General features: G+C 33.6%; 1 protein-coding gene across 2 annotated transcripts in view; it reads left to right on the top strand.

Annotated features, from left to right (window-relative positions):
• The first annotated feature begins 14,260 nt into the window (after positions 1-14,260).
• Positions 14,261-15,918, top strand: part of TIC40 (hydroxyproline-rich glycoprotein family protein) — a 36,161-nt gene continuing 34,503 nt past the window's right edge. Inside the window, exon 1 of one of the 2 annotated variants that reach the window (XM_086440578.1) lies at positions 14,261-14,596. In XM_086440578.1, the coding sequence (XP_086296704.1) occupies positions 14,383-14,596 (214 nt within the window). In that variant the 5' untranslated portion in view covers positions 14,261-14,382. The remainder of the gene's footprint in view (positions 14,597-15,918) is intronic. The other variant, XM_086440577.1, reaches the window with a different exon arrangement.

Here is a 15,918-nt window from a genome sequence, read left to right as displayed (position 1 = left end):
AAATTAAGTGCTTATATTCTAACTTGAAAGTTTCCACTCGGTCAATACTCAGTTGACGTGAGATAGACACGGAACCATAGATCTATTTTCTCGAGATACTCAACCAGGGGTGTCAATGGATAGTCAAAAATTCAAATTCGAAAAATCGAATATTATCCAAAATTTTCGGATACGGACTCGAATTCAAATTCGAAAAATTAGATATTATTCAAAAATTTAGGATATCGGATTCGAATTCAAATAGTTTTATATATTCGAATCCTTATCAAATACGGATTTGAATATTAACATTTCGAATCCGATAATGTTCGATTCGAAATAATATATATTATTTTATTTGATTTATTTTTTATATAAATAATATAATATATTTTATTTTATTTTATTTATTATATACATAGTATAATATATATAATAGGCTTTTTTTAATAATGAAAAATCAATTTGATAAGGAAAACTATGTTTTTTTAATATACAAAATTTTCAAAGTCTAATCGGATATTATCCAATATCCGATAAGATAATCAAATTCGAATTTGGATAGAGTTTTAGAACATCCGTTGGATTCGAATTCGAATTTGAATTTAGATATCAAACAAAAATGATCCCCATTCAAAAAATAAATATGTGGATAAATTCGAATTCGAATTTAAATTTTCGGATTTGGATTTGGATATTATTGTATTCAAACCGATAAGCATCCGTTGACAGCCCTATACTCAACTGCAAATCCCCATTGTAAATATGTGGGCTTTGAAACCTTTGAGAGTTTGAGCTCATCTACTTGGGTTTTAGAGTCACCACCATTGAAAGAGTTTGGGTGTAAATGGACACCACTAAAATATGTTTTAAAATTCATTTTTGACTTATAATGACCCACTTTCAATGATAAGGTAAAGGTTTACTTGGAGATTATAAGTAAGAGAGTTCAGTTAAAGGACAACAAAGGTGTTAGGCACCTTGTCCCTCCCATCTTAGAATGGTTGCCAATATGACCATAAATGAAACTTTAAAAATTATTTTTAAAGTTTTGAAAATAGAAAGAGTTGTAGAGAGAATTAGGAAAAATAGGCTATAGCTTAATTTTATAAAATGGATAAATTAAGATAATGAGCAAGCCCCTACTAGAAGTAGGTGCTAGTTGGATTTTTTTCGTAAGCTTGGGACGTTGATAAAAATCCATTTGGATTTCATCATTTTTTATTACAAAGCTTCAATTTCTATATTTATACTCCTTTAGGAGTTCTTATTTATTGGTTTGGTCCACATGGTGCTCATGACTTGAACAACATCATATTGGAACCAAGAACACATGCATGAAATTTTATATCCTTAGAGGATCATTTTTGTTGGCTCTAAAGGTTGGGTATGTCTATAGGGATCTACACTCTTACTTGTAGCTATTTTATAAGTGAGTGTGTGTAAAGAGTATACATGTGATGGACTTATCAATAAAAGATTACTTCTAATGAGGGTTTACTCTTTAGCTCTATTGTCATCAAGAAAAGAAAGTAAAACAAAAGAACTATTATTCTAAAAAACTTAAAGTGAAGAAAAATAAAGAAATGAAAACATCTATTCTATGAATTTAAATTGTATGGAGAAAAAAATAACATATTTAAATGCTCTTAAAGATCTTATTGAGGACTTATTTGGGGGAGATTACCTCAAAGAATGATTACTTTCTACCCCCAAGCCTCTAGCTAAGATCTAAAAACTACATTATTAAAATAAAAAACATGTAAATAAAGAAAAGATTGTTTAAAATAAATAGAGTAAGAGAGAGGGGGGGGGGGGAGAGAGAGTGTGTGAGTGGGAGTAAGGGGATTAGATGGGATTTTTTGATCTTACCTTAGTCTTCTTCTTCTTTTTTATTCTTTTTCTTGGGTTTTCTTTCTATGGATTTCTATATAGGTTTTTGAATGTTAGAAGGCTAGAGAGCTTAGGAGAGATTTGGACAGAAATTTTGATCACCAAAATGAGTTTCATTTTATTTGCCTTGAATGAGTCTTTTTTTATAGGATTTTGGGAGACTCTTGGGGATAGTTTGGTCCTAAAACTTAGACTTCCCTTAATTCACAAACAAATCATATAGAATGAGTTTCTTTTACCCCTCAACAAATTGGCTTTAATGGTTCTTCACTCACCCAAGGGGATTAGATGGGATTTCTTGATCTTACCTTAGTTTTCTTCTTTTTTATTCTTCTTGGGTTTTCTTTCTATGAATTTCTATATAGGTTTTTGAATATTAGAAGGCTAGAGTGCTTAGGAAAGATTTGGGCATAAATTTTGATCACCAAAATGAGTTTCCTTTTATTTGCCTTGAATGGATCTTTTTTTATAGGATTTTGGGAGATCCTTGGGGATAGTTTGGTCCTAAAACCTAGACTTTCCTTAATTCACAAAAAAATCATCTAGAATGAGTTTTCTTTACCCCTCAACAAATTGGGTTTGATGGTTTTTCACTTACCCATGGGTCTCACCAATCAAGATGATCAAAGAATAGATTAGTAAAAGGCCAATAATTCTAAAGAATTCTTTGAGGAGGGTAAAGTGGTCATAAACCCTAGGCTTTGGGTCAGTTGAAAGAGAATCAAGTCAAATGGCATATAAATTGGTGCTTAAATTTTGGACATTTAGGACTTTGCACCTAGCTAAACTTCTAATAACCTAAGGTTAAGGGTGTCTTTTGCACATAAATTCTAGAGCATTCTCTTAGATAGGTAAACTTGTAATAGCTTCTAGACTTGGGTCATTCTACCTTGAATGCCATGGAATCTCTTTGATTTTTGGAGAAGAATGAAAGGGTAAAAGGGTGATTTAACCCTAATGTGTCTCGACAAACTAAAGTTATATGAAGTAATTCTACCTAAGTGGGGACCAAAGGTGATTTTGGGTCAAGATTAGGGGACAAAGGAGATTACCAAAAAGACCTTAGGTGATGAAAATTTGGAGATTTAAAGCATAAGTACTTAAAGAATTAACAAAAGATTAGAAGAGAAACAATCCAAGTTTAAAGAGCTTCTAAAGTCATTTGTTGGAGATGATCTCGTACACACATGGGACAACCAAAAATAATTATGCTTAGCCTTCTTAGAGGAAAAGTCAGTTCAAATTTACACTTGTACTCCACAAAGCAAAGGTTGGAACGAAATATGGCCTGGCTATATGTTTCAAACAGCCAGGTAATGCCTATGATTGGTCGTTTAACAAGTACAGTCAGGCAAAAACCAATTTTTTTATTAGATTTGATGGGTTTGATTGGGTCCTATTCAATTGATAGAAATTTTATCGATTTGATCCTTGACACTAGATTCGAATGAGCTCTCGAGCTTGTTCGATCAAATTGGGGTGTCTACACCATAAAAGATGTGCAGTTGAGCATCCCGAGAAAACATGACTATGGTTCCGTATCCGTGCCCCATCAATTGAGTATTGACCAAGTGAAGACTTTTTAGTTAGAAAATCATTATTTTTAAGAATTCTTAAGAAACTTGTTGTCTTTTACATTCCTATGAGTTTTGACAATCATGATGATCAAATGATAGGATTGTAAATAACAACCAAAAACTATTTGATGAAGGGAAATTGAGATATTTATATATGATTTTAGTGAGAATATTGAGAATTAAAAAGTTTTAAACAAATTTATCCCCAAAAGTCTCCAAAAAGCCTATAAATACCCAAATCCAAAGCAAATAGAAGACGAGTTCAAGCCATCTCAAAATTCTATCAAATTTTCTCCTCAAAGCTCTCTTGCCTCCCAAAACTTTGCCCAAATCTCTCTTCAAACCACCCAAGAAGCTAAAACTAAAAAGAAGAGAAAGAAAGAAGAAGAAGTAGAGACCAATGTAGGGACCCCCCCTCCCTCCCCCACTTCTCTTTACTTTTCAAGTACCTTTACTTTCATGTACGTTTTATTTTCAAGCAATGTAGACTTGTAGTTTTCTTAACTTAAGACTTAAAGGTAGAGAGTAATTCATCCTTGTGAGGTAATCTCTCCAAGAGAATTTTAGTTTCTAATAAGTGTTAGTTTAGTTTATTTTCCTTTTATATGCAATTTTACATTCCTATTTGTAATGTCTCTTTTTTCTATTTTTAATGGCTTAAGAGTTAGAGAGTAAACCCTCAATGAGGTAATCTTTTCTTTGTAAGCCCATTCATGCGTTCACATATTGCACACACCACACTCTAAAAGGCTATCAACTAAGGCGTGGATTATTACTCTTGTGTAATTAGATTATAGAAGATAAACAGAAAAAGAAATTGAAATAATAAAATAACAAAGAACTGAATATGTTAGAACTACTAATTACTTAAACACTAGTTTCAATAGAGCGAGGCTTGTATTAGGTACAATAACCTTAAGATAGATTTTGCCCCTGCGATGTGCTTATAGTCTTTAAACATCTATTTCCCAGGATACAACACTTCACACGTGTACAAGACAACATCCCTAGTAAACACGTACTATTGAACTTGTACTGTGTTTTGTACTTTCGATGACACAAATAAGATCCTGAAAATAGAAGGCACAATGCAAATAAAATCTAAAAATTCAATAATGCAAAAAACAAGAACAAATGAGAATATATAGAAATAGAAGTATCTCTCTGGATAGTCACCAAGACTAGTGAAAATTATTTTTGGGTTGTGATTGTTCGAACAGACACACATGTCTATAAAGAATATCTTTTGGGTTGTGACACGACTTGTATATTTTAGAATAGTCATGAGTTGTTAGCAAAAGTGGGTCTTTCACCCGCACCACGTGAGGTTTAAAGTCGAGATTTGCACCCCATGAGCGTGTATTGCATGCGCACACACGCATTAAGGTTTTTTCAGATCAATGAGTCTAAATCTCTTTTAGAATCCATGGGCCCTCACGTGTGCATGGGTTTTACCCCTATCTCTTTTACACTTATTACATTATGTGAGAGCTTCAATATAAGAGTTACACTCTTTAGTTATTTTTATCTGATGTGTGACTAAAGAATTTACACTACAACTTGAAAGCATACCACTTTTATTTTTACTTTCAATTTCAATTTTACTTTTACTTTTGCCTTTACTTTCACTTCTACTTCTATTCAAATACTAGGATAAATCCCAAATTTATCCAACAATTCCCGCATAAATGGAGAAAGTCAAAATTAGAGAAGGAATATGATAAAATATTCTAAAAACACAAATAATACACTAGAAAAGATAATGCATCAAAAGAAGTAGTTATGGCTTTGAACTTTTCTTAGTGAGAATCTATCAAATTTATTAGACTAAGTAGTGAACATAAATTTTGAATTATTTAGTCTTTTGTGTAAATCAAGATAATAAACTTCACACATTTTCTTATTTTTTCCTATACACTAATTATTTTCAACTTCTCTCAAAAATTATATTTTGTTCTTGAGATTTGAAGGAGATAGAATCGTGTTGTTGAATATAAGGTTAATGAAAGTTAAGAGACTGCGAAAACAAAGGCATTTTAATCATCTTATTAGTTTTGTGTAGAAGCCCCACTTTTTTTAAAAAATACTATGGCACATAGCAAATAAGGTAATAAAACCATATTGTCGTATTCAAAGAATATGATGGCACATATATAACTTGTAAGGGAAATAAAACTATTTCTCTTACCAACAAGTAGGTGGCATTGGCAAATGGACATATAATACAAAATTTTGGATTCATTTAAGATTAAAACTTTCCTAATTAATTTAAATAATTTTTTAGAGTAAATAAATAAACTAATTTTATACCATAATTTATAATATAATATCTTACATACATATTTTTGTAATTTAAAATATTATTTGTTAGATTTAGGATTTTACGTGGGGCTGATCCTAATTGTAAACAATTGTTGAAGTTGTTTGAATGTGTTATAATACTTTATAATGTTAAAGAAATAACTTGAATCGTTTGAAATGTTAGAATGGTGTACTTTAATCTTTAATTAGGGTAAGAAATAATTTTAAAAAATTGAGGTGCAATAAGTAAAAGTTGGGGTGCCAATGTCATCTCTAAAAAAATAGTCACAAATGAGTGGGAGGCTACCGTGGCATGATGGCCACATTAGTTTTAAAAAAAAAGAAACATGTTAACAAGAATATCTTACCGAGTAAAAGGTAGGGAAATTAAAATTACTTAAAGGATCCTCGCAGAGGGATTTTTTTTGTTTATAGTCCATAAATTTCGGGTAGTTTCTTAATAGTCCATGTAGTAAATGTAGATACGTGATTTTCGTCATTACGACGGTCACATCTACGATGGATTGGAGTCGCCACCATTCATATTGTAAGTGGGTGTGAATGGTCATCCGATGTACATTTTCAGAAAATTGCCATATTTGGTATTTCAATGACTCACGATGGATAAGGGGTAATCAACTTTGAGATTCGGGTAAGCGGCTCGATTGGAGAAAAGGGAAGGTGTTAGGCACCCTTTTCTCCCCGCCAAGTGGCGGTAACCTCAAATTACTCGATTATTTTGATTTTAAAAAAATGAAAAATAAAGTGTCACGTGGGTATATTTGTACCCTAGATAAGGATTCGCTTTCGGCTCGATCATAGGATCATCTCATTGAAGGAGATGATCCTAATGAATCATTTGCCTTATGGACTATTCAAAAATAAAAATAAAAGAGAAAAAATGGATGTTAGAAGAGGGAGAAGGAGAGGATATAGAGAGAGAGAGGGGGTGTACTTCGAACCCACCTTGTATCTTCGATCTTCTTTTCTTCTTCTTCTTCTTGAGTCCTTAGTAGACTTATGAAAGAGCGTGTATATTTTTTTAAGGTTGTAGTGAGAATGGGAGAGTAGAGGAGAGATGAGTTAAGATTATTTTTCTTTTTTTTTTCTAGTAAGACTTGGTGAAACTTGGTCACCATTTTTGGAAGGAGGGGAGGGGTATTTATAGATGTTTGGAGGAGGTTTAGGGGTATAATAGGGTGAAAGGTTGAAAGGATGGATAATGACATTTGTTTTAGAAGGGAAAGGTATGAAATTTAAAGTGGAGGTGAGGGTAATTGTGTAATGAGTGAAAATGGGTGAGGTTTAGATCCAAATGGGTTGGATCCTACCCAAATCCATTTGGGTAGAGTGTTTGGTAGGATGAGATGAGTGATGGTGGATAGGGGGAGTGGGGGTGTAAGAGGGTTGTTTGGAGAAGGAGTGTTAGGTTGGTTGAAGAGGTGAGGTGTTTAGATTTAGGAGAATGGATTGTGTAAGAGGTGGGTAGATTGATTTTTAGGAGGAGGAAGGGGATGATGCCATGTGGCAATCATGATGAGAGGGGGAGATGATGAGATTGGTTGATTGGTTAATGGGGGTTGTTTGATTAGAGATAATGGTAGGGGTTAGTTGTTTGATGATGAGGGAAGTATGGGTTGAGGTGATTTTGTTGGAGTGTTTTAAGGGAGAATGATGGATTGAAATGTAAAGGATATGGGTGGTGATGTGGGTGGTTGATAATGTTAAGGGATGGTGATGGATTAGGGTATGGGTTGAGGTGTGGGTGGTTGATGATGTTAGGGAATGGGGATAAGTTAGGTTAAGGTAGGGTATGGGTTGAGGTGATTTTGGAGGGAAGTGATATGGGTTAGATGGATTGTTTAGAGAATGGTGATGGGGGTAGGTGATTAGATGAGGGAGGTGAAAGTGTGGTGATGACATGTGTCATCTTTTGATGTTTGGGGAGGTGATTGGTTGATATGGATAATGGATAATGGGTTAAGTTATGGGTTGGATAATGCATTGGATATGGGTAGGATTTTATGGGCTTTGAGGTGTTGGACTTGGGTTTTGGAAGTGGTTTTGGGTTTTAAGAATTGTTTAGAGCTATTTTAGAAATGGTTTTAAGAAGGTAGGTTGGTTTTAGATTTTAAATGATGTGGGATCGATTTTTAGGTTAGGGATAAGGTGAGGAATTAATTTAGAGAAGGGTTGAGGGTTTGTGGGCTTTGGAATTTTTAAGGTGTTCGCGAATTCGGAGGTGGAGCGGTGGAAGGTAGATGAAGGATAGGCGTCCCAAGTCTCACATTTTTATTTATTTTTTTATTTTTTTTTGAGATTTTTGTGATCATTGATTTGATCAAAAATGCTACGTGTTGGCAAATTGGACTTTTTGGGCTCGTTAGAGAATTTTATCAATCATTCGATTTTTCTTGGATATAAAGGAGGCGCGGTGAGGTTGAATACGTGTAGGATGAGTCACAACCCTTTTTGTAGGTCCCCTAGACCATTGGGAGGTCTTAGGGGCCTCGGTTCAATTAAATTGCCACTTTTTAGCGTTCTGGGCCTTAGAGGCCCGTTGGCCAATTTTGTTGAAAAATTGATATTTTGAATGGAGCGGGGTAGATGGGAACATGTCGGATCTTTTCATGTGGGCCCGTTAGACTCTCGAGGGGTCATAGGGGCCTCAATTTTGACAAAAATGTTGCATTTCAATGATTCGGGCCTTCGAGGCTCGTTGGCCAAATTTATTGGAAAATTATTATTTTTGGGCCTTTTCAAGCATGGGTCCGTTCAAATTGGGGTGTCTACAATAAACTTTTCTTTTCTTAACAGCCCTTGGACCTCATCTCCCACATTTCTCACGATTGCATTCCGTTGAAAAGAATTTAAAAAGGAAGAAGAATCCATTTTCAAGGGTTTTTTTCCTAATATTTTGAAGATGTTTGTTAAAAAAATTAGGATTTTTTCACTTTTTTTCCTTAGTTTTTGGATGAAAATCGATCAAGAATGATTCTTTTGGGTTGAAATCATCTAAACAAGTTGTTATCTCAAGTTTTTAGTAGATCTTTCCATATATTTTAATCAAAAAAAAAAAAACTCGAAAATCGAAAATGGGTGGGTTTTACCAGTGTCGAGTTCATCACTTTTTATTTTAAAAGTGGTGAACTCGATATTAAATAAAGGTGAGTTGACAAAAAATTTGTGAATTTTGCATTAAACAAAAAAGCGTAGAGTTCGACAGTAATAAAAAATGGTGAACTTGATAGTAAATAAAAAAAAAAAGCAGTGAGTTCGAAGGACCATTAAGAAATAAAAAACTTACGAAATGTCATGTTAAGCTATTGTGCAAAACTTAGGGACTAATTTAGAAATAAATCCATCTGCCAGGATCTTTTAAGTAATTTTCCCAAAAAGGTATTGAGGGCAACTTACAAGAAAGTAAGTGAAGTTTTTTCCCTTGGTCTTACCCTTCAATATCTATAAATTGGACAAAGAACACCACCCTAAGCAATACATCTCATCTCTACTCTTAAGTCTTATTAGTTCTTCCTTTCTCTCACTATTTCCCCCTTTTTCCTCTATTGTTAAGAAGATGAAGAAAAAGGTCTCTGTAATAATAATGTTGTTGCTTCTTAGCGAAGTCTGTGTATCCATGGTGGTTACTTGTGATGTCATGGAGTTGGCCCCTTGCTATGACACGATCACATCCAGGAAACCACTGTCTTCCACTTGTTGCAATAAGTTAATGGAACAAAAACCATGCCTTTGCAAGTATCTGAACGACCCCAACCTCAAAAACTATGTCAATAGTCCAAATGCTAAGAAGGTAGAAAGCTCATGTAGTGTGCCCTTCCCCAATTGTAACGAGTGAGTTGTGAACTCTCTTTCCCCATTTACTCAATCGTCATAAAGGTTGGAGAAATGTGGGAGTAGTTGAATAAAATGCATGTTGTCTTATTACTATAATATATAATAAATAGAATAATTTATCAAAACAGTACAGTTTTTGAAATTAATTACCAAAACGGTGCCTAATAAATAATAAATAATAAAAGGGGAAGAAACATTTTCTAATTTTTTTTTTCTTTGATTCAATATTGATGTGTATGGGTTCGATTCCTTTTCATCACTTAAGGTGTGTAAGAAAACATTTAGAGAGATTCATCAAAATGGTAGAGAAAATTACAAAATTACCATTCAAGAATGTTAAGAGTATCAAGTATAATGCAATGTAACAAGGTATACTGCAATATATGCCAAATTGGGTCTCAAGAAGACTATGAATTAGGTTTGAGATGAGGATTATATTTAAATTTCACGTTGAATATACTTTTATTATAACGTTGTTATTTAGCAATTGGTCAATAATGATAAAAATTATTGGTGTTTATACCCTTAAAATAAGGTTATTGATGGGGAATTATGGTAACCATACCAAGTGACCCAAGTTCCCCAAACCCTATATTTGATGGTGTCGATTAATTGGGAGGAGAATTAATGGTAATCATGATCTTCAAAGTTATAGATTAGAGGTGATTGATGCATGATGGCCAAATCAAGGATTTTGATCTAGATTGTTTGTAATTTGATTTTATTGACTCAAATAATGATGGTGGCTTTAAGACACTAGACATAGGATCCTTATGTTCTTTAGCCATAGCGACGTGATCGATTGTAAAACTTGCTGTGTAAATGCAGAGATATAGAAATTAAAATAAGACTTTGGGTAAGTTGAATTCGTTCCACAGGGACAATGAAGATTCAAAGATTCATTCGGATTAAAACCATAACAGAGTTTTGAAACAAAACAAACTAGATTTGTTGCACAAATAAGATGAAAATCAACTTATAAAGTGAAATCTAAACAGAAAATAGAAATTGAAAATATAAGAAAGAAGCTTAAAGAATTCAAGTCTACCATTACAAGTCATCGAAAATGTTATTTAATTTTAAATATGACTCAATCCATATAGCAAGTCATTGCTCGTGGATCGGAAGATGATTCAATGAAACCATTGATTGGAACCCAAAAGTGTCCATGAAGATCTCTAATCTAGGCCAGATTATCCGACTTATACTTCCATTCGTCACAAAGCATGAGTGTTCTTGAGCTTATCTAAGTAACACTCATCAAAGTTGAAATAGAAGTGTAATTTAGATGATCTTATCATGAAGAGTTTCACAGAATTAACATGTAAAATATAAATAACGAATTGACACAACATTAATAGAGTGAACTTGCTCCGGCATTCTTGACTTCTGTAATGAGAGTTTAGCCGATCATCGCAAGAATTATAATTGCAGAAAATAATAAAAGAAAGGAGAAAATGGGTGAAAAAGAAGATGCACTTTAATCATTCTTTAACAACTCCTAAAAGAACTACAATAAGAAATAAAAGAAACAATTGATCCTCTCACTACTACACAAACTCTCTCTAAAAGAAAAACCCGGAAAAATACAGAGAAATTAGGGAGAAGAAGAGGGTCAAGAGGGACCCAAGAGGGGACCCCTTCTCTGAAATCAACCCTTCAATTTATAACATTCGTATTCGGGTAATCGGGTTGATTTGGCGGATGATTTGATCCGAAAGACCCATTCAGTTACAACCACCGAAGCTTCTTGAACATCTCATGCAAATCTCGAGGAAAAATTCCTCGAGATCATCGCGGAGCACCCAACCCAACCGCGGCGCAGTGACGTGGCACCCTTTTCAGCTCATTTTTTATCATTTTTCTCCTTTTTGCATGCATATTGTAACCGACTTTGTTAATCGTTTGGCAACTTTCACGTGCGCTTTATTTATCTGCATTTAACAATAATATCTCATTAATTTTATTAATTTGGATAAATAATTTAATTTTGCAATTATTTATAGGAACTAACAATTATATGATGATAATCTTAGTGTAATTACGGTCCCAAAATCGAATAATTGGGACCTTATCACGAAGCTTAGAGAAGCGCAAGGCAGGATCGTAAGGCTTAGTGAAAACACTTAGGAAAGGAGCACAAGGGGTTGTGTGTCCTCTGCCCCTTCGGATGAAAATTTGTTCAAAGCCACCTGTCCTATCACCTAAAGCCGAAATCTAAAAAGTAAATTTTGCATTCTTTTTTTCACAGCATCATCAATGGGTTGATTTTTTATGACAAATTTGACATAAATCGCTGCACGTAGGAAAGCCTTACTAAGGACCTCTTCAACTGATGGATTGTGTCAATCTTGGCATGTCGAGAGTAGCCTTGATTTTTGATTTGTTAATATCAAATACCATATTTATGCACAACAAATCTGAGGAATTCAAAGCAGTGACCCCAAACACACATTTTAACATATTTATCCGAAAATAATATTCCCGACAATGCGCCAACACCATCCTCTAAACTTCAATGTGGTTTCTTGATCAAATTATATCGTCGATGTATAATAACATACAAACCATCGACAAGCCATCACCCAAATTATCCATGACAAATGAAATGAAATGAAACTCACATGATCCAAACATCTTTGTAGTTTGTGAATAGGGCTTAAAATGTGTCGGGTTTAGGTCGGATATGAGTATATCCATATTGAATTAATTGATTCGGGTAGGTTGGGTCAGATAATTTCAAGCTGGTCAACATTTTTGCTATATTTAAAATCTATAAGGGTGGCCAAAGGAGGGTTGAACTCAAGACCTCTCCCTTTCTGAAGGGAGGCCTTAGCCACTGCGCCCAACACTTATTGGTTGAAGAGAAATATTTTGAAAAATATAAAATATAATTTTCAGAGTAATATATCATTCGGATCTAGCGCAGATTTAAGGATGGGTTTGTATCTGACTCGGATATGACTTGGGTCAAGGGACATCAATCTGACCCATTTTTTATTCGAATATACTCGAAGGAATCAAACGCACTAAATTCATATCACTTGGATTTCGGATAAGATTTGACCCATTTTATGCCCTATTTGTGAACACTTTGGGAGACTTTTAGTATTTCAAATTGAGATCTAAAACTTGTAATGCACATACAATAATGAGAAGTTACTTCATTTATAACCATAGCGAATAAATATGGACTCAAAGTTGTCACTCAATATAAACTAATTGTTATTGGGGTCAGGGGACGACAACCGTAGGGATTAGTCTATATCCTAAAGAAAAAAAATATACTTGTAATTGGGAGTTCATTTGTATTATCTCCCTTTGCTCTTACACTAATAAAAAGTCTCCTCATACATACTTGATCTTAACTATGTTTATGGAACCATTTACGAGTGTTTTTGTTTTATCAACTAAGGTTGTCAAGAAACAGGCTTTGGCCCAATCGGGCATGGAGTTGGGTTGGGGTAGGGTAGTGTAACTATGCTTGTTTAGGTGTTGGACTAGGATGATAGTTGGCATTGATCAATAATATTAGTCCCATGCAGGAGTGTCAATGGATAGATTCATGTTGTGTTGAGATAAGGATATTTTGAACAATTACCCAACAAGCGTGACCAAGGTTGCAACTTGGGCGGGTTGGAGGGTAAACCTAGGCTCAACCCAAGTGGTAGAACCCTCAAGCCGATCGAGCTCAACTCAACCCGAGCATAGGGTCCGAGCTCACTAATCCGATCTCAACTCAAGCTTGATCTTCTAAAAGTCGGGTTGAGCTCGGGTTAGCCTGAATTAGGTAATTTTGTACGGGTTGGCTTGTTAAATATCCCTAATTTCATTTTAATCAATAAATAAATTATATATCTTAAAAAAAATATAACATAAAAAATAAAATCACATGCAACCTCCAAACCATCATTGAGAGAATATTTAGACGAATCATACTAAATCAAAGCTAAGATATCCAATTTTCCACAAGCCATAATTATGAGATGGAATAAAAAGAGTTAAACAAAAAAACTATACAATTACTATAGAATTATTCATATATTAGTATATAGGCATTGGGTTCGGATTGAGTCAAATTGAGATATTGTAACCCTGACTCAACTCTTTTTCTACATAACTCAGCCCAGGCTAACCCATTAATCATGTTGAGTTCGGGTTAGCTTGCCCAAGTTACAGTCCTAAACATGACCTGTTTAGAAATTGTGTTAAAACATTATATCTAATCCTGCTCATTCATTAAACATGTTACAACACAGCTCGTGTAACCCATTTTAATAAATAGATTGGGTTGTGTTGTGTCCAGGTTGACACCCTTAAATAGTTGTTGACATTTAAGATACTTTCTATGTTTCATGATTTAAAGCGAGGTAATGTCCTTGACTCGGACACGACCTATTCAATAATCAGGTTACACAGATTGACACGATTACAAACCGAACACAATTACTCCTAAGTTAAACACGAGTAAGCTCAATCCGAATCTGCTTAACTTTGTGTCATTTTCAATTCATGTTAAGAATTGTCAACCCAATAAGTTTCCATGCATGATTCCACATGGCACTATTTGGAGGGAATAACACATGGGATAGGAATTCTTGAGTAACACCAAATGTTTCCTCCATTTATTATCCATGGGATTCCCTATTCTCCTATGTTTCTTCTCTAACTCATCCCTTTCTTAAACCCTTAAGTTAGAGAGAGAGTGAGTGAGAGAGCAAAATACAATTGACAGAAACCCGAACATTTCAGGGCTTTTTTCAAGTTTTCACCTCAAATGGAAAACTTTTCCCTAATTTCTTCCCCAAAATTTCTATTGGGTTCTTCTCCAAATCTTGGCGGTCTGATTCCAATCAGACGCTCATTCTCCGCCCTCCCTCACCTTTCTAGAAAGAGAAGATATGACCCCACCAAAACCAGAAATTTGGTTTCATCTCTCTCTCAAGGAACCAGCGATAAAGCTCACCCTTCTCGAAGACTTTCTATAAATGGTAAATTTTCTTGATCTCTTTTATTATTTGTTCACAGTTTGATGTTGAATTAAAAATGATAAATAGGAACTTATTAAGAATTATGTTAATTTTTGTGTATCTCATTGTTGGCCATAAACTTATATAATAAATCAAGTTATCAATAGCATTGTGAGAATTTTCAAATTAAAAATGACAGTGAATTTTATATTTAGATGGAAGTTGTTAAGAATTGATATATCATTCGAAAAAAATTCTCGTCGAGAGATTTTGTGCAAGGTGCTGTTTGTTAAACTGAAAAAAATAAGTGTTGAATAGCATTAAGCGCTGAAACTTATAAGCGCTGAATTTAAGTGCTGAAAAAGTTGTTTGTTTAGATGCTGAATCATGTTTGTTACACATTGCTGAAACTGGTAAATTGTCTTTGTTACCCTTACAATAATATTATACATTGTTTGTATGTTTCAAATGCTTATTTATTATCAAACACAATAAAATATATTATTTCTTATATATTTAAAATACAATTTATTTTTAAATAATAAATAATACTCAAATCTTCAATTTATAAATAATAATTTATATATATAAAAGCCCACAAATTTCAAATTAAAAATAATAATGTCATACAAGTCACCAAAATTTGAAATCAACTTTAAAATAACTTAATTTTGGATGAATAATTTTCGATGGAAATGAAGGATGTGTAATTATAAAAGCACCCTATGAATTAATAAGGGCAACCCACACTATAGCCATTTTTTGTTTTGTTTTATATGGGTTAAAGTTTTTGGAATGAGCAAATTTTTAGTGAGGATGGTTTATATAGTCTAGAGATCATCCTCACAAAAAATCAGTCTATTTTGAAACTTCTAACTCGTTAAAAATAGTTTTTTTTTTAAAAAAAGGGACAATTTACGGTTCTTGAACTTGTTTTGATATGATTAGAAGTTTCAAGATGTGCTGATTTTTTGTGAGGATGATCTCCTCATTGTAGAGATCATCCTCACCAAAAATCAACTCATTCCAAAACTTTTAACTCATATAAGACAAAATAATTTAGCTATGGTGTGGATTTATTAATTTGTGGGGTGTTTATATACTTATCTATGGGATATAAGAGGTAATATCCTTTTAAGAATAAGGGCATACTTGTCCATGCTCAAAACAACAAAGGGCATACTTGTCCGTGTTGAAAAAAGCGAAGTGCTTACCACTTCAACACTTTTTTTCAGCATCAAAATAGTGCTGAATTTTTTACACTTATTTTCAACAATAAGCGCTGAAAATATAGAGTAAACAAACGCGCTATTTTGACAAAAGTGCTGAATTTAATTTTTTTC

Source organism: Akebia trifoliata, chromosome 4 (genome assembly GCF_017979445.1).
Source record: "Akebia trifoliata isolate Shusen 1 chromosome 4, ASM1797944v1, whole genome shotgun sequence".
In the NCBI taxonomy this organism is placed as follows: domain Eukaryota; kingdom Viridiplantae; phylum Streptophyta; class Magnoliopsida; order Ranunculales; family Lardizabalaceae; genus Akebia; species Akebia trifoliata.
This window is presented reverse-complemented; position numbering and strand designations above follow the sequence as displayed.